General features: G+C 42.1%; 1 protein-coding gene across 2 annotated transcripts in view; it reads right to left on the reverse strand.

Annotated features, from left to right (window-relative positions):
* nrxn3b (neurexin 3b) overlaps positions 1-26,473 on the reverse strand; it is a 340,029-nt gene that overhangs the window by 252,059 nt on the left and 61,497 nt on the right. The window contains exons 5-7 of one of the 2 annotated variants that reach the window (XM_028604830.1): positions 13,742-14,043; positions 11,875-11,919; positions 9,603-9,764 (exon numbers count right to left, since the gene is read on the reverse strand). In XM_028604830.1, the coding sequence (XP_028460631.1) occupies positions 9,603-9,764; positions 11,875-11,919; positions 13,742-14,043 (509 nt within the window). The remainder of the gene's footprint in view (positions 1-9,602; positions 9,765-11,874; positions 11,920-13,741; positions 14,044-26,473) is intronic. The other variant, XM_028604831.1, reaches the window with a different exon arrangement.

A 26,473-nucleotide genomic window follows, 5' to 3' on the forward strand; every position in this document is an offset into this window, starting at 1 on the left:
AAGTTGCCACAGCACAGCTCAAGTGCCCCCATGGGTGCTCTGTGACACCAAAGGGAGGGGCTGGATGGCGTGAGAGGGGGCTGGGGTTGCAGAAGGCACTCCAAACATGAGGTTGACCGGAGATGAAGCCGGGGCGGCTGCCCACTGGCCCTCAGTCACGTGACACGCTGCAGCCCACATGGCAAAACACGCGCGTAGGCGGGACCTGTGTGTGTGCTGTGTATGGATGACATCCCATGTAGCCTACGGGGGCAGATGAGTGCAGTGGAGACTGAACAAGAGAGGGCTTGGGATGGCAGCACACGGCATCTCTTTTGTTGTGACACAGAAGAGAAAAGGAAGGCATTTGCGCGCTGAAGCAACACATGCCTCCATCAGCTTATTCATCAGCTCTAAGTGATGCACTTTTTTAAATCTTATAGCAAACAGAGACCAATATGCAGCAACATTCCTGCTCCCGTAGCATTTGAAGCACTCTAGCCAGACATTACACACACACACACACACACACACACACACACACACACACACACACACACACACACACACACACACACACACACACAGAAGTACTGACACACTCTGATCTGAGCAATGGGCCAAACACGACTGAATCATTTCCTCATTATCTAGGGATATTGAATCCAAAGGAAGAGGTGGAGGGGGCAGGAAGGGATAATATGGTGAAAGAGAGCAAGAGAGAGGCAGAGAGACAAAGGGATGATGCATAGGGAGTGCATGTATATACACACAATACAGCGTTTGGAAACACACTTCAAGTTGGGCTTCATACAACGGCCAAAGAGATATTGTGAATGAATAGAAGTATGTGGGGGAGATCACACAGCCCGTCAAGAGCAGTTTGTATAGTCCTGGGTAGCAGCTGGCATCGGGCCTGCTTAATAGAGCAACGTATGATGAACAGTTGAGGACCACACAATACTTCCACTACCTAACCACATGGTGAATCACGGCCATGATTCCGTCCACCAAACACACTCTCAAGGGCCAACTCATGCTGAGTCACACTTGTTCGGATAATATTGGAAACACATGCTGCCTCTGCACCACGACCAATGATGAAAGTTCTTTACATTAATGCATTTGCCTCCTTAAAGCTGCACTAAGCCAATATTTTATATGAGCATTGAGTCAAATAACATTAACTCTGATGTTCCCCTGAGCAATGTAGCAGCATTCAGTTCATGGTTTTGGTTTTCTGGTGTGCAAATATAGTGTTGGTTCAGTCTCACAGCTCTCATCAACCTTATTTCCAGCTGTGTGGGCAACTATTTTCAGACAAAAAGTTTTTTCAGAGATAGAGAAAAACAAACAACTACCTGATGAACATACTGGAACATTTAGCAGCTAAAAACAGCTAAATACTAATATGAGAAGTTGGTCGGGACCAAAAACAGAGCCAAAAGAAGAGTGAATATTGGACTTACATTCATCAGGAAACCAGAAACATGGCAACAAATAACAAATAGATGCTTATGTCCAAGTGGCGGTGGATGCGGGCGCAACAAACCAAGCCAGCATCATACAATTTACAGGCTAGATAACATAGCTAACGGAAGTGTGGACAAAAGCTGTACGGTACATTAGATGTAATCTATTCTCCTTATAATCACCTATATAATCACAGACACAGGCAGGATTACCTTATTTAGCCCTTGTGTGGGAATTTACTGCATCACCATGTGCATCAACATACAGAAAAGCAAGGCGCCCCAACAACTTTCTTCATTCTACTACTTGGTAATGGACTAAACCACCAGCGGAGGAGTCAAATACAAACAATTAGGCCTAATATATACAGTATTTGTACAGTTTTTATAATTCGCTGTTCACAGATTAATAATTAATTACTACTCTAAATATTGATGCAACTACTAGCTTTGGGAAAAAGCTTCAAAAATCCCATGGCTGCCAAGATCTGTGAATCACAAATCCTCCCACGTTGTAAAAGAACAAACATAAATAAAACAAATGGCTTGAAATACAATCCCATAACAAGGTGTGTATCATTTTGGCACTGGGAACGACAGACTGAAAACCGACTGAGCCAGTTGTCCGAAGCCAAAACACAGCAAGGATGTTAATGATCACTGGTGCATTTGAGTTTAGTCACAGCTTAGGATGTGTTCTCTATTTATTCATGGAGCCTTAGGTAACACTACAGGCAAGGCTCGGTCAGTAGCTAGAAATGTATGCAATGTATTTGTGTCTTTGAGAAATAGAAAGTGTGGAGCAGAGGGTGGACCAGAAATGCATTAGCCAATGTGGTAATGACTGGGGGAACAGCAGCCTGAGCCACTCAGTCGAAACATAAAACAATGCAGACAAGGTGACTTTCTCTTATCCCAAACGTGATTGCTTGTGTGTGTGTGTGTGTGTGTGTGTGTGTGTGTGTGTGTGTGTGTGTGTGTGTGTGTGTGTGTGTGTGTGTGTGTGTGTGTGTGTGTGTGTGTGTGTGTGAGAGAGTGAGAGAGAGAGGGTACTGAAAATAAGATGAAGGGTAAAAGAGTGTGGTCTGATAGAAGCCAAGTTGGCTAAATGAAAGGCATTTTGGAAGGTGCTCGACTGAGCTTGGCAGGACATCACAAGACTTACTGTCCCTTGTCAAAATTGAGAAGGTTGTGATGTAAGAGAAAAGGACGAGAGGGTAGTCTAGTATGAGCAGGAATATGTCACTGAATTTGATTCAATTATAATTTGAATTGCTCAACTTGAATAATTGCATTTAAAAACTGAATAGCGTCATTTGAAATCAAATGTATTAGTGGGGAAATGGATTCCAACAAACTTGAAACAGAATGTAATATGAAATTGAGTTTAGGTGCTCTGAAACTGTATTTGATCCTCACCGAACATTTCAACTCTCTATATACACTTTCATATTCAGTTCTCACAATTCAATTTCAGTTTCCCCACACACACACACACACACACACACACACACACACACACACAAACACACACACACACACACACGTCTGTATTACTATCTTTGTGGGGACTTGTCATTGACATAATGCATTCCCTAGCCCCTTACCCTAACCTTAACCATCACAACTAAATGCCTAACCTTAACCCTTACCCTCACCCTAACCATAACCTAATTCTAACCCTAATCCTAAAACCAAGTCTTAACCCTCAAACAGCCCTTTAAACTCGTGGGCACCAGCATTTTGGTCCCCACGAGGCTGTGCAGACCCCACAAGTATACTGTAGTCCCCGGTTTTTGGACCCCACGAATATAGTAAAACGGGACACACACACACACACACACACACACACACACACACACACACACACACACACACACACACACACACACACACACACACACACACACACACACACACACACACACACACACACACACACACACACACACACACACACACACACACACACACGACCGTTGAGGAAGAGCAATCAAGTGCAGATTAAACACAACTCTGGTCAGTGTACATTAGACCACAAAGGAGACAAGAATTAGCTAGCTAGCGCACCCTGCAGTCCCTCCGCCTTAAAAGTCCTCGCTGCTAAGAGACTACTTTGCTGAGAGGAGGGGGACTGCCCATTTCTATAAATAAACCGTCTGCTCCAACATCCCAGTGTTCCAACCATATAGGCTTTTGTGGATCCCACATAACTTCCAGGCTAGTCCCTCCCTACGAAGCAGCTCGATTGGTTGGGGTTAGGCATTGACCTTGAGTGGTTAAGGTTAGGATAGCTGATTGGTCAGGGGATAGGACCTGAACTAATCTGGTTAAGTTACCTTGCGTCAGCATGGACGCCTGGCCAATAGTAGTGTGTGAATGCTATTGAAGGGCGGGCCTTGCCTCGAAGTTGAGTGCATTTTATAATAAAGCTTAACCATTGTTCCTATATGGTCGGAACAATGGGATGTCAGAGCAGAGGGTTTATTTTTATTTTTTTTTTAAACCAAGGAACGTCGGACTAGTGGGCTGTAGGATCAAAGGGAATTTGTCGGGTTATTGAGAGGTCGGAACAATGGAGCGTCGGAGAAATTACATGGCACTGGGAGGAGAGCAGGCAGTAGCCCCGGTTAAACGTTCAGTTAATGGTTGTAGAAACTCTGCGCTGGGTCTAACCTTTGTACCGTAGAGATCTAAAGCAGAGAAGGATCCTGACTAAATATAGGCTCAGTGACCACCAACTGGCCGTAGAGACAGGAAGACAGGAAAAAGAGATACACTTCCTCCTCCACTGTGAAAAATTCTCTTCACTAAGAGACTTACACTTTATAGCCAACAAAATAGCAAATTTCCCAATGTTAACATCAGAAGAGAAGAGGTTAGTCCTCCTAGGAGAAGGGACAGCAGCCCCAATGGCAGCTAAATATGTATCTGCCTGCCACAGCCTGAGGGACTCACCACTATAAGATCCCAACATTACACATTGGTTTAGGTCATTATATTGTACAAAACTGTATTACATTGTGTTATGTAATTGTTTTGTAATGTAGTATGTTGTATGTTTATGACACTGTATAGAATATATGTGACACCTACTGTATGTATTTAATATGTGATCTGTACTATATGTATTTTCTGTAAACTGCTTTGGCAACAATATGTTTTCTTTGTTCATGCATATAAAGCAAATTGAATTGATTGACTGAGAGAGAGACAGACAGAGAGAGACACAGACACAGACAGAGATACAGACAGTGACACACACACACCCACACACACACACACACACACAGACACACACACACACAGACACACACACAGACACACACACCTCCTGGCTGGAGGTGGTGGGAGATGTTGTTGGATGACTACCAAACACATGGAGGGAGAGGGAGAGGGAGAGAGAGAGAGAGAGAGAGAGAGAGAGAGAGAGAGAGAGAGAGAGAGAGAGAGAGAGAGAGTAGAGTAGACATCTGTAGAGTGGAGAGGAGCAGTATCGCTCTGTGACCAGCGCAGAGAAATGCGCGTCTGGTGTGAGCAGCCAGGCCCCTGATCGGGCTTGGCGAGCTGCGTGTCCCTGGCGTCACACAGGTTAGACCCAGCTCTACCTCCGGCGCTGGGGTTTGTGCTGGCTGAATTCTGGTTGCTACAGCTGATAACTGAACATTGTGTTTCTCCCACTTTGCATTTAATCCAATAAACAAACCATTAAAGCACACATGTACCGGAGTTTTGTGCACTCGATTGCTCTTCCTCAACGACCGGATGTGTGTCTCAGGACACTGAAATTGAATTGTGAGAATTGAAGGTAGAAGTACAGAGAGTTGAGTTTTAAAAAAATTGAATTACATTTATATTACATTTAGTTTCATGTTTATTGGTTATGTTACAAACTAATACTCATTTTAAATAATGCTATTCAGATACATTTTTCGAAAGCAATTATTCAACTTGATCAATACAAATTCAAATGATGTGCTCATCTGGGATAAAATCATCACAGTATACAGTACAATACTATTTTGATCAATTGTTAATAATTGTTAGGTAAGAGGTTTAAATTACTAGAATGACTTTGCTAATTTAAATATTTTAGTTCATTTCTGTAAAAAAATAAAATAAAAAAATCACAGTTAGGGCTGGGCGATAAAACGATAGACACATAATCAATATCAATAGAAAATGCGGTCGATAAAACGTTCGATAACTTGTTTTTCTTCATCAGAAGAAACCAGAGGTTGTGAATCAAGTTTGTTTGCATGAACAAAGGCCCTCACTCTCTGTCAACCTAGCAACGTAGGGAGTGACACTCTAACAGCCAATCATGTAACAGTATCATGTTTGGTTGCGCCACATCGCTGTCTCGTGTTCTTCAATAACAGAACCGGCGTGGAGTGGAAAGTGAGTGCCGCAGCGAGCGAGGAAATCGTTGCTGAAACAGGAAAAGTCAGTATGGCAGTTTTGGGGATTTTATAAGTCTGACCGTAGTCAGACCAATGTCGTCAGACCAACACTGGTAATACCATAAACTTGTTTAACCACTTTAGCCGCGCTCACACTTTGGAGCACAGACCACCATGGAGAGGTACTCTGCATCAGCGCCTTACTAAACACCACAAGCAGCAGACCACCATGGAGAGGTACTCTGCATCAGTGCCTTACTAAACATTACAAGCAGCAGACCACCATGGAGAGGTACTCTGCATCAGCGCCTTACTAAACACCACAAGCAGCAGACCACCATGGAGAGGTACTCTGCATCAGCGCCTTACTAAATACTACAAGCAGCAGACCACCATGGAGAGGTACTCTGCATCAGTGCCTTACTAAACATTACAAGCAGCAGACCACCATGGAGAGGTACTCTGCATCAGCGCCTTACTAAACACCACAAGCAGCAGACCACCATGGAGGTACTCTGCATCAGCGCCTTACTAAACACTACAAGCAGCAGACCACCATGGAGAGGTACTCTGCATCAGCGCCTTACTAAACACTACAAGCAGCAGACCACCATGGAGAGGTACTCTGCATCAGCGCCTTACTAAACACTACGAGCAGCAGACCACCATGGAGAGGTACTCTGCATCAGCGCCTTACTAAACACCACAAGCAGCAGACCACCATGGAGAGGTACTCTGCATCAGCGCCTTACTAAACACCACAAGCAGCAGACCACCATGGAGAGGTACTCTGCATCAGCGCCTTACTAAATACTACAAGCAGCAGACCACCATGGAGAGGTACTCTGCATCAGCGCCTTACTAAACGCTACAAAGAAATAACGGAGGCAGACATGCTGAGCACTGTCCAGAAGCCAGGTTACCAACCTAGCACTAAACCTGCAGAAAATAGTTCCTTCTCAGGTTTCTTATATTTAGCTAACACTTTGCACTATTTTATGACACTTTATTAAGCATTTCTTACTTATTCTTTAATTTTGCACCTTAATGTTAAAAAGAGATAATTGTTAAGTGTTCATTGTGATTTTAGACCTGTTTACAATTTAATTATTTGAGTGTTTTCCATGGTTGTGTTGACATTTCTGCTTTTATAACTGAGGGGATTATAATCAGAGCAGGGTTAAGTTTAAAATAAAAATGTTTAAATTTAATATATTTTTCTCCTGGTCTTTATTTTAAATAGGTCATAAAAAATATCAATAATTATCGATATCGACCGATATGAAAAACTTATATCGTGATACAGTTTTCAACCATATCGCCCAGCCCTAATCACAGTTACTGACTATAAAGTCCAAGTGCTGCTGCACCTGTATTCACCCTCTGTATGATATGCACCTGTCTCTTTAACCCCTCCTCCCATAAAAACCCAGTCTGCTCCTCTGATTGGCCAGCGTGTTTCCTGGACTCTCCGGTGCCCTCCAGTTTTGTTTTACTAGCTAGCTGAAGCTGGAGCTACTGCAACGTAGAATAGCAGGACTTCGTACCGTGAAAAATCACCAATAAAGGCTAAAAAACCAAATACTACACAACCGGACATCCAGCAGTAAAGTGACTGGAATTTGGGGAGAAATGACAAGCAGCACTTTCTTCCGTCAAAAATCGCAGATAAAGGCTTCTGAACCAAACAGTACCAAATCTGACATGTTTCAGCAGGAATGAGACTCGGAATTGGGGAGAATTTAACAAATTGGCAGCCCAGATGACATTGTTTACAGTCGTTAGCCATGTAGCTAATATAGTTAGCAGTGGACACTAATATAATATAGCAGCACTTTCTAATGTCAAAAATCGCAGATAAAGGCTTTTAAACCAAATAGTCCATAACCAGAAATGTTTCAGGAGTAATGTGACCCGGACTTGGGGAGAATTTAACAACACTGGCAGCCAAGATGACATTACTGCCTTTAGCATGTAGTTACATGCAATGTTAACACTGCAGTGGCTTAAACAAAACACTACAGTCCTGCCTACCTGGAGCTGATGACCAATCATAGCAGGCCGGCTTAGAGTTGCGTAATACTAGTAGAAAAAACTATTGAAACCGGAGCTTTCAGTACAGTTGGAAAAACGTTTTAGCTCACAGGGATTTCTCTAAAATAACTTTACCTCATTATTTGAAAATCCAACATTATAACATTGTAGATATGACAGAATATAAGGAAAAGCATAATATGTCCACTTTAATAAGATTCCTAACGAGGAAGTAACGCACTGTGTATCACAAGATCGTTTTGTCGCTGTTTCGAAGGCCAAGAATGAACTGTGACGTTTTATTTCATTTCCTTTGAAACCTTTATTGAAAAGCTTATTTACGTTGAAATCTACTTGTATTTGTTGATGTTCCGTTTCCATTGTTAAAGGAAAGAAATGTAGTTTGTGGCAGCAAAATTAAACTTCTTATTGATTTGAGTCAATTTTGTGGATTGTTGTGTGCATCCAAAATGATCAGGTGGTGGTTAGAAGGAGGTGTTGAAAGTACTGCTCCAGTTTACTTTATGTTAATGTGAGGTGTCTGGTGCAAGCATTGATAAATGAAGTAGCAGGCATTTCTTTGGTAGATATCTGATCAAAGCTAGACACTTCCACCGGTCCCTTCCCAGGATAAACACATGGAAGATCAATTATGGTACACGGTGTTGGATTTCCCCATTTTATATGATCCGTCTTTTAATTTCTGGCAGCATTCCAGTCATCTAAGGCACATTAGTCCGGTAATGTCATCGCTTTGCTTTTAACACTGTCACAGAACTGCAATGGCTTTAAAATATCACTCAAAAAACACAATGTAGGGACCACATGTATAATGAACCCATATACACTACCAATGCCATTCTCCCAAAATACTTTTTAAAAAGCAAGATAAAATCACACATTATGAGAATATGTTTAGTTTACAAATAAAAGCACTGTTCCATAACGCAGCTGCTACATAAGGACACCAACTTGCACCCAGTGCCAAGTTAAAACATAATGCTTTATCTGAGACTGCTGCTGCTAAACTGCAGAAATTAACGTAGACTTATTTTACAGCTCTGAAGAGCCACCAGTCCTCCCTTTATTATCATTACTTGCTGCAGAATAAGTAATGGGGAGCAAAATGTAAATAACAGGGCACTTAATATATTTTTTTGGCTCTACTCACAAGCTCAAAGAGCCAGCAACTACATTATAAATGTCCCGAAACAACAACACATTTTCCTATTTCATCATAGGCAAATATTTCTTTCAGATTGCTGCCCATTGGGAGGCGTTTTAGCAGCACACTCAAGACAATGCTGCAAATTACAGGCGACAGAAGCAATTTTTGGTATATTTTCTCCCACACAAACTGCAGTAAGTGTTATGAATTAGATTAAGCGAGGGGATATTGAAAGTCGGGTACTTCCTCTGCTAACTCAGCAGCTTTAATTGATAATGCAATTTTATTTTATTCTCCTTTCCTTTCTTTTAAGGGAAATTATGCTGATTATTATGGTTGTCCATACTGTATACTACAACAGCTGCACTGGCAAAATGAATACTAGAAAAAAACCTGTGCATGTGGCTTCACATATACTTAAATGAACACAAGAACATCCTGAAGCATTGAAAAATCAAATACAAATGCAGATACAATATTGTGATTGAACAACACACATACAGGTCATGCATGTGTTCTCTATGTATTCATTTGAGTCTCTCCTACCTCTTTGAGGCAGCCCATGAAATTGTTGCTAACTGGAGATCCGGGCAGGTCGGCAGTGCTGGGGCTCCCACCCACGTAGAAGAAATCATCGGAGCCCAGCATGGTGTAGTCTTCCTGGGTGTAGCCAGTGGTGGTGAGGATCCCATCAACAGAGATTGTCACCTGTTGAGGGGTAACACATAGCCAAAGCCGAGCCATTACACTCTGGGATTCGAACCACTGCCGTGTATAAAACACACCTCCTTCCTTGGTCTGCATTGGAAATGAGCTATTTGAGCTTTTCTTTAGGTCCCCACACTGTACTGTAGGTTGCTTTACAGAATCCTTTGGTACCTTGAAGCGATTGTTTTTTTTTTGGACCGGACAGCGTTTGGATTTTGTTAATGGATTTTTTTTTGCCATAGGATTCACAGGACAGGTAAAGAAAATATGGCAGAGGCATATTTTCTTTATCTTTGATGGGGGTAAGAGAATGGATCATAGGTTTGGTTTTGAAACTTCAGGTTGGGGGAGGGTTAGTACAATGTTCAAACCAAGGACAAATTGATTGCACTTGTCTTAGGTTTCGGGATTTATCTAGTAACTGCAGACACACACATATACTGTGCACACGTACACGCGCACCCACACACACAGAGACGTACACACGCACGCCTACACTCACATTCATTCTCACGCCATCAGTCTCACATTCACCCCTCTCTTGCAGACCTATACATCTATATATCCACGCTCATGCAAAACAAAGGGAGGCTGTTCACACCACATCAATGTGCAAACCAAGATCATCACCGTTAGAAGGCAACTTAACCACATTTAATTAGACATGTAAGGGAGTAAGTGGATCAATGGTGCCATACAAAGCTGGAGCAGGCCACACAGGTGCAGAGGCTCATGCACAGTCCAGACCAGAGCCCATATTCAAAGACACTCTCAGAATAGCTGATGCTGATCTCCGATCAGGTTTAGCTCAGGTGTCATGGCTGCAGTGCGGGAATGTAACTAAGTACTATCTAAGTATTCACTCAAGTACTGCACTTAAGTACAAATTTGAGGTACTTGTACTTTACTTGAGTCATTTCTTGGCACTTTCTACTTTTCAGAGGAAAATATTGTACTTTTTACTCATAACATAGTTACTAGTTACTTTACAAATTAAGATGTTTCCACACAAAACACATGTAGTTTATAAAATAAGATGTTTTATTATAAATTAAACTAGCCAATATCATATAGACCTACAAGTCCAGCTGAAATTATTAGCCGATTCTGTTTGTATCGTTTCCCGTTCCTAAAATGTGACGATTTTTCTGTATTGAGTACTTTTACATTTAATACTTTAAGTACATTTTCCTGATGATACTTCCAAACTTTTACTTAAGTAACATTTCTATGCAGGACTTTTACTTGTAACGTAGTATTTTTACAGTGTTGTATTAGTACTACTGCAAAGCTGTATTTTTAAAAGTCACTGGACCAGACCGATAATCCTAGATCAGCCTGCTTATTCTTAGAAATGTTATGCATATGGACCCGGGGGTAAGGGAGATCAAGGTTAGCCACAAACACACAAACACCACTTTGACCAGCATGCTACAAGAACACACACACACACACAGGGAGGGGCAGGGTGAGTGATACAGTGATAGGTGGAAGGTGAGCGAATTAGAGTGTTAGTGGTTATTTTGGGTGAGGTTAGGGTTGAGGTTATGAGTTTGGGAGGTGAGAGGTCAATGAGGTGTGGGCATGCCATGCGCCATAGTGAGTTAGAAACAACTGTCAGAGCTCCCGCAATGAAGGTTAAGGGTTGCCATTTTTGGTCTCCTTTAGGGCTCGGTGTCGAGGTCACCATCTTTGGGATTGTGGCAAGCTTCTGTCAGTTCTGGACGACAGTCCTCACAAAAAATGGGGACTTTTTTTGCGTGAAAAAAAGAATAAAAAAAAAAAAGTAACTTGCCTTGACAAAGGCAAATAATTAAATTTGTACTTGTTGGAAATCTGCAGTAATGTGGAAGAAACAAAGAGAAAAAAGTAAAAGCCAAAGTGAAAAAAAAAAACAGGATGGGGGATTGTGGGGTAAAGAAGGAGGTTGTTTGCAGGTCAGGGAGGAAATTGAGAAGAAGCGAAGAAAGAATTGCCTGGTAATACAAACCCATCTCCTCATTTTTTGATAAGAGTGTCTAGGATGGAACTCAAAGAGAACGAATAAAAGAAGAGAGGGGGAGGGGACACACGGCAAACCCAAAAAAAAGACAATAAGAATGATATCTACCAGACAATGTAGTTTGTTTACCATAGCGTGTCCAATGCCTGATTGCTTTCCAGAAAAAGGGGAAGAAAGGAAATCAAAAGAATAGTGAACAAAAAAGGTTGTTAATAAGGATGGACAGAAAACAAAAACCAAAAGCAATGATGAAGAATTAGGATGTTAGTTAGTTAGTACATTAGTTGGTTAGATACTTGTTAGTAGTAAAAACAAAACAAAACAAAACAAAAAAAGAGTCTTTTATCATGGATGAGTTAGTGTTGTGGTGAGAAAACACTACATGATTTGTCAGAGATTTGCTGCAGTAATAAAGTGCAAGCGCGCCATCCTAGCCAAATTTTGGAGTCCTGCAAGAAGAACACAGAGAGAGCTGGGACTTTCAGATAAAGATTTGTGTAGGATGGCTTAAACCCCAACTAACTTGTAGTGTTTTTTCACCCTTAGCCTATCAAAGAGTTCCTTTCAAAGAGGAAAGAAAATGATAGTGATAGAAAGACAGATCTGTAGAAAGAAAGAAGAAAGCAGGCAAGCAGCCCTTGGCTCTTAGCTTCTAACCTACTAAACTGTGTGTTATCCTGTCGGGATTTTCAGCTACACCTTTACTAACCTGTGGAGCAAAAGCTTACTGTCAGGGAGGGTCTGGAAATTGGCACTTACTTGTTGTGCGGCTCTGAGAGCAAAACTAAATGCTGTCTTACCTCGAAATTGATACAGGTCATGTAAACAGCATATTCCGGTTGGATATTCCGAATAAGGCCTTTTTCCAAACATAGCATTTTCCGATTAAGACGTGGGTTATTCTGGTATTATTCAGGTTTTAGAGGCATTCTAAGGATATGTATACAGGGCATTCAGAATATGCGTCTCAATCAGGGTTTTTAAGCGCAGTGAAAGAGGGACGCTGCGTTGGCACGGTCCAACAAGTCCGCCACCGCTGGTAAACTTTGAAAAAAAAAAGAAAATCATATTTTGCACGGCTACATGTAAACGGGAATATTAGTGGCATATTCACTTTCATTAGCCACGTAAACAGCTTAGTCGGAATATTGTCTTTTCCGGATAAAGGGCAAAAATCTGAATATGTAAACATAGCCAGTGTTCTGTTACTCTCTTTCTACAGCCTCCTGTGGACAGCACTGATTCATGCTAGTTCCAACCCGCTGCAATACAAGCTAATTTTAAATCCCATTAAAAAAATGGTAAACAATATCTGTCACGTAACAAATTCCGCCTATGTGCAACAGATCTTTGATGAAAATGCATTTCTATCTATAAAAAGCATCATGATCATCTGAGCTATAAATACTGCATCAATATAGCTCAAAGGCAAACACTCTGCCTGGCTTTAAAGTGAAAATTTATATTTTCCACGAGCATTTCTCTGAAAGCAAGGAGATAGCGACAGCGCCTGATGGAAGTGTCAGCTTAGGGGAGAGTGAAGAAAAATATATGATCAGATAACTTTAATTTGAGGACACAAGAAACTCCAGTTAAATAAGCCGATGAACAGGAGAGAAGAAAACACTTAGCATAATGGTACCTTGACTAAGCTATCAATCACATGCAAAAGAACTGCTCTGTCCTGTGTTTTGTTTTTTAAACTTTTCATTACGTGGAAAAGAAGTTGAACAATGAAATGAAATTAAATAGAATTTATGTAACTGTAAAGACAACCAAAAGTTTAATGAGATCTATCTCAATAATGTATCTAAACTGTGAAGATGAAATGGCAACCAATCAGAACAAGGTGACAGTCTTAACGCCAGCTCTTTCTCAAAGCTCCTAAAAGCAATGTCATCTAAAGCGGGAAAGAAAAAGAAAAAAAGTCCACCTGTCTCCAAACTCCGTCCATCACTGCTACCCCCCCGATTACCTGTCTCAGGTTGCGTGTCACTTTGATGTCGTGCCAGGTGTTGTCATTGAATTTTCCATTGACTGGCTCGACGATGGCCTCGAAGGCCCCGGAGCCCAGATTGATGACGAGGGAGACGGCGCCATCTTTTAGCGCCAGGTTGACGTAGTCTGCCGATTTCCCCGTGTGGAGGAGGAGGCCGTTGCGTTGCCAGGTCTTGAAGGACAGCGTGATCTCGTCGCTGCTGCTCTGGATGGGGTTCTGCGACAGGTCGTAGCAGAAGTACTCCGAGCCGCGGAAGGTGGCCACGTTCTCCTCCCGCGCTGAAAAGGACAAGGGAAGAAATCAAAGGTTACTTTTTAGGAGCGATATATACTTTTTCCACGACAGTCAAGAGAAAGGTAAGCGATCCATTTTCGGCACCGACATCCACTACGTGAGCTTGCTATGATTCACCAATGCGTCGTTAAAAAGAAGACGAAAGAAGTTTTTTCCTCATGAGTTAAGTGCGCCATGACGACTACAGCCAAACAGTCATTATCACATTCATTATTGCATTTGTTGCAGTGTTTAAAACGTGAAACGAGCCGAGCATCCGTGTTGGTCCCCGCATCAATCATGAGCCTCAGTAAATATGAGAACCCCTGTATGCTGCAGACAAGGTTACATCAAACACACACACTATCACACACACAATGCACTGCTCACAATAATTACAGCTATGATAATCCCATCATTCAGTTCAGATCATAAAATCCTATCTGTACGACCGTGGGTTTAGGTTTCACATACAGCCTCTAGACAGACAGACTACTTATGATGGAACACTATTCCCTGCTAATGGTGTGCATAAATCAAACTTAGCCTGATTTTACAGTTTTATATCGCTCTGCTGTTGCACAGTGACTTCCTGAGCACATTTTTTAGACCGACACGGAGAGTAAGGTGAGACAGCTCCAGACAGAAAGTGAGAGGGGGGGAGGGGCTCAGGGATGGATAGAAGGGACAGAGAGCCAAAATAAAATTGCTGGGCTGAGGGAAAGAGATGACTCTACGAGAAAGAAAGAGTGGATCAGAGGAGTCCTGTGTCCTTATGATCTGTGATAAAATAATTGACTCCCCTGCTGCCTCTTAAAAAAGGTGGTTTGACACACTCTGGTCAGCATGGGTCTGGGTGAATCTATTAGAGACGGGGTCAGACTCCCGGTCAATTTTTTAGGGCTAGAAGATTCCTCATGCTAGAACACAGTGTCCAAGGCAGCACCTTTCTGTTACAACCCTCAGGAAAAGCCCTCCTCAACATAAAACCAAACCGACATGCCGCTGTGGCACTTAGTAACAGTAACTATGCCTTTACTGTTACTGCCAACAATACAATTTTCAACTTGACATTTCATTTTCTCCGCATCCCGCATTTTCTTTTGTGTACTCACAGAGAAGTCATGAGTGCCACGAGTGAAAAGAAAGGAGAAAAAAAAAAAAAAAAAGCGGAAGAAAAATATGAGTTAGCAAAAGAGAAAGAGAAAGCATACACGGGCTGCAGGCTGTAAATCTTCAGTTTGTTGTTTTGGATCAGGCTACGTGTAAACATGAGGGAGCAGTGTTGTGGAGCTGGCAGACAAGATACAGAAGGAGGGGAAAAAATAAGAATATTGAGAGAGAAACAAAAGGGAAGTGGAGTGGGGCTGTGGGATGATGGGGAGCTGATTCCGGTCATGGAGAAATTCTCCCCTTGGCGTCAAACTCATGTCTTTGCGCAACACAGAGACAAGAGGAAATAGAGGCAACAAAAGCCCTGTGAAAGCCCTCATCCATGTGCCAGGGGAATAAATAGAAACCCATTATTACCACTGAGACAGCGCAACACAGAGAGGCAGCAGAACGTTGGAGAATGAAAAAAAAAAAAAAAGAATTCCATCTCCACTGATTTCATGCATCTAATCTAAGAAATTGCACAGGCTTTCAATGCATGAGCAGCTTGTAGATTGAACATCCATATAATATTGCTCCTGCACAATTGTCTATGACATCAATCAAAATGATAGTGCTGTGAATGCTAAAGAAAAACACTAAGTGGCAAGTCAGTCCCATCAACCCTTTGGACTTTATTTTTTTTTATATATATATATATATATATATATATATATATATATATATATATATATATACACACACACACACACACACACACACAGCATCCATTATATGTCACCAAAGTCTATAATAAAATGGGTCTCTGTAGCTCCTTGCTCCAATTGGCTTTATTGCACATCTGGAGAGTACGAGTATGGGCCAAAACCAAAACACTCTGGGGCCCCCAAGCCAAAGAGAGTCCTTGAAACAGTTGGCACTGTAACCATGTTCTGTAGAAATTCTTAGATGCTACACTTGACACTAGTATCTTGCCTGGAGGGGCCTTGCCTGTGCCTGATGGCTGGCAAATATGGGTTGAAGACTGACTGTCTTTGCAACACTGATTATGGTTCATAAAATCCATTTGTCTTACTTTTCCTGAGCAATGAGACAAATGCCATCTTTGAAGACATTTAAGCTTGCTTATTAAACAAACTGGCAAACGTAGGATTGGGAAACACACTTGGGAATTAAATTGCTAAAAACGCCACAAAAGAAATGGCTTGTGTCTCTACAGCCAAACTCTCTATGTAGGCGTGCAGCATGGTAATCCTTCAGATCCGCTCCAGACATCTGATCTTGTCTGCTCCCACCTGACCAAAGGTAGAAAGGTTATTGTCATGGCAACTCTCCCCCCCCCCCCCCTCCCCTCCCCTTACCCAGCATACTCTAATTAGGTTGTCTACCTGAGGATTGCTGCTCAAATTACAACACAGGCTTACGGCATCCAAAGGGATTCCTGGTCACATTATTATTAAATGGTACCAAAAGACCAAACGTAACCATTAGTGACCACTTACCAGATGTGGATGTGGGAAATGATGTAGCTAGAGTTGAAGACCACTGACCTATTGACCAGTGTAATACAGGTTTTGGCACTCTAACACATCAAGCATTTCCAGGTAGACAAATGGCAGTTGATTTGAATTGCGGAGATATGAAATTGGCAAATTTTTCTGTTGTCATTTTCAGCCGTAACTGTAACATTTCAAGATATATAGTTGAAGACGGTAGTCCGACCTATCGGACGTGTCAGCTGTGCTTATTTTATCTACGGTGTTGCTTTTCTCGCATCTTGGATAAACCAAATCTACCCAAAACTAGCACTTCAACAGGCGGTGAGATGTCGCTGTTGGGTAAACATAAGCGGTCATTTTATTTAGTCTATGGCCCAACAGGTTAACAAAGTCTCCAACCTAACGTTAGAGAAAGGATCCAACGAAGGTTCAATTTCAATTTGCCAAATACTTTGGCCAAATACCTGCAAAACTAATTCAGAAATTGCCATCAGCCTCAGTGTTACTTTGTTTTTAGTGCGAAGTGGTAAATGCCTAGCTAAATAAATACCTTAGCTGATACCTGCTAAAATATGAGTATATTATCATTGTGATTGTGAGCATGTTAGCATGTCGACATTCTCGCAGTGTTGTTCTGATACGATTATGTCTTTGCGCAGTATCAGCGTTAACCGCAAACTCTACATTTAACAAGAAGTGTCAAAGTTGGTTCTTTTTTTAATAATAGGCCCTCAAATCATTGCACCTTTTAGTAGCTAAAAAAAAAAAAAAAAAGAAAAAAGATTTGGTCTTCTTGAAGATAAATAAATCTTTATAATACTGCATTTTTACTACGAAAAAAGTAACATCCAGGTTCCCTGTTTACTGCTTAACTTGCAATGTCCAATTGTATGTCTAATCATTTACCATATATTATATTTTTCCACTAAATACAAATACTAAAGTAAAAGGCTACCATTCTGGGTAAGTTGTATGGTAAAAGGCTACCAGTCTGGGTAAGTTGTATGGTAAGATTGGCTCTCCATATCTTAATTATGATGTAATTACAAAGTGGATCAGAAAAGACAATAAATAAATAAATAAATAAAAGTTGCTATGAATAATAGAGAGAGCAAATTGATATAATGTAATATTTGTGCACCTCAGCAATATTAAACCCGTGGTAAGTGTATACGGATCCATAAAAACCAGGGCAAATGTATTGCCTGTTGAGACATGTTCTGCACAGATCTGTGGCTTTCAAATCGATCATATAGCAGGGTCATTTTTCCCTTATTTTCGCCATAGTCATCAATATTCCATTTGCGTGCTGCCTGGCCCATGCACTGGGGGCTGGGGTTCGATTTCAAAATCCACTGGAAGCAATTATCTCCTTCATTACCATCTCCCATTCTCTTCCGCTCCCCATCGCCATACACACCCGTGCTGACCGATCTCGCTCTTCAGTCCGACCCCAAGGGCCTTTGAGCAGGGAGCGTCACCTAACAGAGCTCCGGTCCACAACCTTCAGCCCACCCCCTCAAAGATCACAACATGATATCATATCTGGTCTTAATCACTGTGGGAGGCAAAAGCATGTGAAGGGAAATCAGAGGAGTTTAATGCATGTAGCATTCGATAAGGGATGCATTGTGATTACTATGGCAAAACACCGGCTTTAGCTACAATTATAAGCCTGCCAAGCCCATAAGCTCACTGTGCACTTGACGCAAGCTGGGCGACTAACACTAGTGCTAGTCCCAAGGAGACTTTTTCCCTGGGTAAAGTGAATTTAATCTGTGCTAACATCCCAACACATAACTACATGTTTGCACTCCATTTGCAAATAAACAAGCCTCAAGTTCCAGACCTAAACATAGAAAGCCAAGTTCTCCTTTTAGCTATTGTTGTCTGTGTGACACCCTCAACCGAAGTCATTCAAGGTTGCATTGAACACATTTTGAAAACCCATGCCTTTCCTCACCCTTTCTCCCTCGCTCTCTGTCCTATCTTTTTTTTCTTTTCTTCCATCCCCAAAGTGAGAAATTAGCATAATTTGCTAATAACCGTTAAAGCAGCACAGTTAGCCTGACGCAGCCAAACATGAACAATGTGCTCCACTGCTGCACCGACACGAGGAGAACACTAACCATGCAACTTTGCGGCTTGAAGCTAAATGGTGAGCCATCACATGTCAAATAAATTTGGAGCATCATGGGTGATGTCTCTCTTCAAAGGCAGGCGGCACTGTCAGACAGGCTTATATTGGAGGGAGAAGTGGTAGAATATATTGCATGGTAATATTTATCTGGCCAATTACAACCAATGTACTGCAGCAACAATTAAACTGAATGCAGGGTCCAAGAGTGCTAATGTTAGCGGGGAGAAAGTTGTGTATGTAAGGCTCCTCTGGGACTTGTTTTCCAGTCAAAAACTACATACAAAATGCACTGAATGTGCCCTCTTCATGACAATTTTTAAGATGTCAAATGACATTTATAGAAGGTTGAAGTGAATTGTCACTGTTGACACTTCTTTTCTCATCACGTGTTTCTCATAACCTTGTGAAGCCGTGGCGGACAACCTGTCTGAGACTGTCTTTCACGTTTGCGCGCACAGACTGAAGAGGGACGAGTGACAAAGAGAGGGAGACAAAAGAGGAAGACAAACATAAAGATAAGTGACAAGGAGGAAGCAAAAGAGTCTAAGACAAAAGGAAGGGAGAGATGGAAGCAGAGACAGCGAGGGAAAAGGAGAAAGAAAAGAGACAGGGAAAGAAAAAAAAAAAAAAAAAAAAAAGAAGCAGAGAGAGATTGGGAGACAGAGAGGCAGCGTGAGCCGGAACAGGAGAATGAGAGTGGCAGATGGAGGGAAAGAGAAACAGAGGTACTTCCAACGGCTCTCCAGAGAAACGAGGTGACACTGTGTGTTAAGACTAGCGGTGAAGAGCTGTCCCTGTGGCTTGTGATTCCAGCATTGATAAACCCTATTACTGCACCTGATAACACAGCACACCGACAAAATGCCCCCCCTTTCACCTCCTGCAAAGCACACCATGCTTTCCCAGTTTCGCAGTCAAAAGATGTCTGCAATATTTCCCACTGAAAGGTGTTTTAAATTAGTATCTAAGAATTGTGATGTCATGTCAAAGATCCTTGAAAGACCTCTTGCTGAAAGAAACCACCATTACTTTTAGCACATGCTCATCTTATTGTAATATTTCAACGTGACATCATGACTTCGCGTAAACATACACGCCACTTTCTAAAGCCAAGTGGCGTGTTGTGTGTGTGTACACATTTTGAGCTATCCGCGTGTATGTCTACGGCGTATACAGCGGACGGGTTGCAGACTGATCTCAATAAGTGGCGTATATATGACACGTCAAATCATTTGCCATTTTGGCGCGTTATCAAGACGCAGACACAATTGCTTTTCGGATGGTTGGGTTTAGGAAAAGAAGAAAGCGACGGTTGGGTTTAGGAAACGTGACACGCGGGACACGATCCCTGGTCTCCTGGGTGTAAGTCCTGTGTTGTTTGACCCATCCACCACCCCAACCAACCTACATGGATTTTCGGCCTTTCATACTATTTGCTATGGCGTAAACGCATTTGCAAGGTAATTTAACTCAATGGAGGCCAAACGGCATTCATAAAAACGCTAAAAAGTGATTATGCGTCTTGATAACATGCCAAAATGGCATACGAATTGAGATCAGTCTGAATATTTACAAAATAGGCCTACTTAAATAAACCCTTCTCGACTTCAAAAATGTTTGTTTATGAGATAGAAACTGCTGCAGAGAGAAATGAGACAGACTTAGAAGACTGCTGCATCTTGACTGCGACAGAGAGATGACTCACTATGGTAGACAGGCCAGTAATGTACACGGAGGAGAAGCACGGTGGTCAGCTTCCACACACACAGACACAGTCAACAACTGTGTGATTATCCTCAGTAAACTGGTCATTTTATTAATAGGCCTGCACAAAGAGCAGGTCAACGGGTTGACTTTGTGTTTCAGTCGTCCTATTGGCTGGTGACGTGCGCAGGCTAAACCCAGTGAACTTCTCGGAGAGATTCTGGGGAGAATAAGGTGATGTCTGTTGATTTTAGCCACTCAATTTGTGCGCCTGGACAATTTGCTATGGATAATCATGGTCCTCAGAGGATGAATCCTAAATAATTTGATGAGTTCCTGCTCTTTCCTTGAGCAGTACCTTGTTATCTGTCTGTCAATGTGCACAAGATATTTATAACATATTGAAAATGCCTTTTTAGATAATGGGCCTTATGTCTTTTGGTGACGTTTCCTTTAGCAACACTTTGGAGGCCAAAACATTTTGCACTTCCATTGACTTTTTTTATGCTCACAAGTATATATGAACTCTCACTAATCAGGTAACTAAGCTGGTGTTTTCAAAAACATGCACTAAAGTACAGTAGTTAAAGCTGCAATAATCCATTTTAATGTTAAAGCAAGATCAAATTTCTTAGTTTTATGTGAGAAGGATCTGAAAATGTTTGGAAAACTTTGGCCAGGTACATGTCATTTTCAAATGTAACCGCATTACTGTGGACGTGCCATAGGCTCCCTTCTGGCTACTGCAGTGACAAGTTAGTCACTGCCACCTTCTGTGTTTTTTTCAGTGTGTGTGTGTGTGTGTGTGTGTGTGTGTGTGTGTGTGTGTGTGTGTGTGTGTCTGAATATCCGTGTTGGCGGCTGATGGTGGAGTCTCCATGGAGTGAGTGATGAGGTTTGGAGTGGGGGGGATGGTGTGAATGGCCGCGGTGAACGATGGAGGGATGGAGGGTGTCTGAAGAATAGGACCAGGTGGCGCCTGAGGTCCAATCCCATCAACTGAGGCAATTGTGCGGAGAGAATACTGGAGCGAGGAGGTGGGGGTCGAGGATGAGTTTGTAAAGGAGAGGGAGGGAGTAAGACAGAGATGTGGGGACTGCACTCCTCTTACCAACACTGGACAATTAAGTGTAAAGTAAGGGATGGTTGGAATCACAGAGATTCAGGGACTGAAAGACATCTCAGACTAGTCTTTACAGATCTTCTCAATGCAAATTAAAGTTGGGAGAGCATATGAAGATGCGATTTGAACAGCGATTTCCCACCTGTTAAGGCAGCCACATTTATTTCACTATAGTAGGACGTTTAAATGCAGAGACATGACACTGCTCAAGATCATTGTTAATTTTAAACTGTTAGAATTGAAATGCCAAATTGATTTACTGAGGAGAGTCAGTCTGCAGGTATACTGCAGAGTGACATAGACAGTGTGTGTGTGTGTGTGTGTGTCCAAGTAAATGGTGCCCTTTTAGCCAACCTCGCGATAGACAATAATGACGTAACAATGCATGAGCAAGAAAAGACTCTAAAACGTTTTAAAATTGTTTTTGTCAACTAAAATTTGACTAAACCTAACGTAGATTGCCGTCAAAAGACAAACAAAATCAAAATCCGGTGCCAAAATGAACACAGCTTGAGATGTAATGTAATCCATCATTGTGTACACCTGAGGCCAGATTCATGCCCATGAAAACGCAGACCTTTCCGTTTGCTCGTGCAATCTGCATGAAATTAGCATCTGATTTACGAAGGCAGGAGCTAATTATGCAATCAGTGGCTGGGGCTGCCGTCTACATTTATTCTTTGAGTGAAGTAAGGTGCAGTTTAGTGAAGGGATTTGTCAAAGATCACCACACCCAGAAGAGAATTCAAAATGGGATGTAATGTCTGGCAAAGGAGAAACAACTGGAACTAATTAGAGAATGAAAACACTATTTGTTAAAAAAAAAAAAAGGAAAAGAGAAACTAATACTTTGCTGTTATTTGAATACCAGCTTTAATGCGAGAATCAACGGTACAAAGCAATTTGGGATTTAGTGTCTTGCCCAAGGACACTTCTACACGTGTAAGGAGGAGCTAGGGATTGAACCACTAACCCAATGTTCAGTGGAAAACACACTCTTCTTCCTGTGCCTCCTGGGCCACAGCTGCCCTTGGAACCTGAGTAAAACCAGCAAGACACGCATTTATCTGCTCTCATTATTTGGCTGGCTTAGTGTTTGCTTTAGTCGGCCTTATCTGAGATTCAGGAGACGGTCAAGAAATGATCAAGTTCATATTATTCATTCATTCAATTCATTTAGATTGCTTAGCAGCAGGGGGCAGATGGTCAAGTCAAATTATTAAAATCTAAAATGACAAAAAAAAAAATAGCTGCAAAAGGCAGAACCTGTCAGCACTTTAGAAAAAAAAAAAAAAAAAGTGAGATCCGAGGCAAATACTGCTCGGCTTGAGGAAACATCCGGACACAGTTTTGATGACATTGTTGATTCTTCAGTTGTGTGGTTTCCAGCTTTCAGTGTGCGTTTATACAGTCACATATTGATTGAATTACTGTGCATTGCAGGCACAGCATTCACGAATCCTTGGGTGGTTTCCTTTTTTTTTTTTATTAAATGGCTGTAACTGTGGATTTCAATATTGTGGAGTCTGTATTATTTCCATCAACAATCAAACGATCTTTGACAGTGTGTCTCCTGAACGCCGACTATTGCATCAGCCTGACAGCTGCCATCCTGAGCCAAAATTGGAAGTGACAGCAGCGAGCATTGTATCGGTTTCGTATTCTCTCCCATTCTGCAGAACAGTGACTGGCATCCCTGTGCATCTGTGTGGGTTTGTGAGTTATTTGTTTTTATCGGTCTGCCTGACACGTTATATGTTTTTCCGTACATTTTGCTTTTTCTATTCGTGATCCAAATCATTTAATTACTGTAAGCTACAGAGAATAGATGCATTTGTATACTGTGGACTACCTACATCATTTTGATGTGAGCTCTCACTGGATAGCAAACAACCTGTCAACAGTGTGAATTGTCCTGTGTGTACTTGTTAAGTATGCGTGTATAAATGCGCATCTTTGTGCATGTGGGCAACACATGAGCATTTGCATGTTGTTTGTATTTCAGCTGAGGCTTGCTCCAGGGTTGTCGGCAGGCAGGGCCTTCCCTGGAGCCTGTCAATCATCCAGAGTGGCGTCGCCTTATTGGCCATTATCTCTCCTGTCAGAAGTCTGGCCGTGCCTCCACCTCCCCACATCAGTCTCTGTCAGTTCACATGCTGCCTGTGGATAGAGCCGTGGAGCATGAAGCTGCATGCTACCGTTATCATTACTTTTAGTGACATATGCCGTTTCAGCCCAAGACTCAATCAACAAATGTCACCTCTGGGAATAAGGCGCATTAATAATATATATATATTTTAATTAGTTTGATGAGAGAGCCACTTCATTGCCAAATTCTGCCTACTTTTATACGACTGGTACGTCTGACTTATCTACTTAACTGTTGAGCATGATGCAGCGTCTGTATGCTATATAAAAGCTTTCCACCCACACAAGCAGGAGCAGCAACTTTATAAAAAGCTATTCAAATGTCCTTTTAACACAGTCGGATCACACTGCAGTAAGGCAGTAAAGCCTATATCTTTTAGTGGTAGCACATTCTTACTTTGATGGGTAATATTCTTACTCCACATCTTTTTGTTTTTATTCCCTGGTATACGTATTGCTTATGTTGACACAGTTTCTAAATGTGTAATGCCACATGGGGAATATGAGAGCTAACATCAAACACATTTGCAATTACCACTGTGAGGTTGATGTGAAGGTTTTTCAGCAGTTTCCACTTAAAGAACATCCAATATGTTATGAAGTCTACTGTATGTAGTTAATATCAAATGACAATAATAAATGCCATTTGAAATAACAAAGTGGATATCAAAATACACACAGGTTTGGAAAATTGCTATTGTTATTAAGACAGTAAGGAGGCTTGAGGAACGTTGGCGAAGTAAAGCTACATCAAGCTCTCCAGTGAAATTTTAAACAGAATCAAATTGTAAAGAAATTGGGAAAAAATGGCTAATGTTAAATAAGAGTAATTCGATGAGAGCGGGAGAGAGGCAAAGTCCCTCTCCTGCACTTGAAACAGTTTAGCACACATTCCTAGTCTAACCTTAGGCCATTTAATATTTATTACCTCTATAACTTACTCTCCCGTGTATGTCCAGAACATTTAGCTGCGTGCAGGGAGGCGAGGGGTTAAAAGGGGAACAGCGGTGCCATAAAAGGGACAATGAAATAAACATGACTCACCGTGAAAGAGCCCTTAAAGCCAATATAATCTAGATGGTTGGGGTGAGAGCAGGGTGCCAAAGGCGGTTAACGACAAGCACCCCCCTCAGGCTTGAACTTTGACCTCGTCTCAACAGCCAAATCGCATCGAGTGCTAATTTTACGATGAGGCGAAAGACAATTTGGTTACATGATTGTCCACATGAAAATCTGTTTATTGTGCAGTGACAGCCATATGATAAAAAATAGATAGAAGACTAAGATACACAGAGTAGCCCTTCTTTTACAATTTCCAGTAGCGTGTAGGAAAGGAGAACTAGAATTATTTATTGGATAGGAGATGAGAGTTTGGGATAAAGCTGCAGACAACTCAGGGAAACATCTTCAACACTGAGCTTAGCAAAACGAAGAAACCCCCCCACCCACACCCCCACCCACACTGCTGTAGCTTTAAATCCAGCTGGAACCAGTTGTAGCCTGTAGCCAAAACAATATGTGACTCGCACTCTGCGCGTGAGAGTAAGTGAGTGTGTTAGAGTGTGTGCAGGCATTTGCAACGGTGTTCTCCTTCAAGAGATAAGAGTAACGATGGATTACTCGCACCTTTCTCTAGCGTTCTCCTTTTAACCTTTAACTGCAGGGCTGATAGCAAAACTGTACACATCATACGGTGATCATAAAGGGTATAAGGTCTCAGTGTACAGGCCCATGCAGTGCACAGCACAGTACTGTAAATAAGATACACACAGACAAACACTTAAACATCGACGGGAGAACGGTAATCTTGGCATATGCTGGCGAACATGCAGCCACAATAATCACACAGCACACACTCCCATGCACAGCCTCCATCACGTGGCAGCAACACTGATGCTAGAGGCCGGGCCACCGTGTGCCTGGGTGCTTTTTTTCCCCTACATTTTCACTCTGGATCCTGCTATTTCCACCTCTCTCCTGCATTCTGTCCCTTTCCTTTTACTCCTACGCCACATATGTTTTCCTGAAAAGTGTGCAAAGCATGCAGCTCCGGGGGATGGGGGGGATGGGGGTTTAAGCCTCGTCCTCGCTTCCCGAGGTTGGCGCTGTTGAACCGAACTCAGCAGCTCCAGCATTCCCCAGCCTCCTCGCAGCTTTCTAAAATTAGCCCGAAAGGATCCACAGCCTCTCCGGGGAGAAGCGGGGACCAACCGACATGTCTGCAGTTTCACGGAATCATGCTTTCCCTGGCGTAAAGTTAGATTTCTAGCGTCGGATGCGTGTTAGCTTTTTCCTGCACGTACTGAGCCACTATGTGCATGGCGAGATCATGCATGTGCACAAATAAAACAAGTATATACTGTATATGTGGGTGTATTTTATGAAAAACAAATGCCAGCTGCTTTCCAAATCCTGTTTGCCTGCAATCAAATCAACTGATCCTGACATGCTGATGTAAATACAGAATTACTGTCATTGAGGAAAGTGGTATTTACTGTTTGTGGAGCGTTAGGGTAGCACCACTGACTGTTTGGCCGTCTGGTGAATGGAATTGCAAGGGCTTTTCCTCGCAGCCACGTGTGCCATGCAGGATGGTGCCCGGGACAAAAGTAATGACACTGTAAGCATCCAGCTCGCACAACTGTCTTCAGCAGGAATTAAGTGACTACAATAGCAAGGTTTTTTTTTTCCTGACCTCTGACCTCCCT

Source organism: Perca flavescens, chromosome 18 (assembly GCF_004354835.1).
Source record: "Perca flavescens isolate YP-PL-M2 chromosome 18, PFLA_1.0, whole genome shotgun sequence".
NCBI lineage: Eukaryota > Metazoa > Chordata > Actinopteri > Perciformes > Percidae > Perca > Perca flavescens.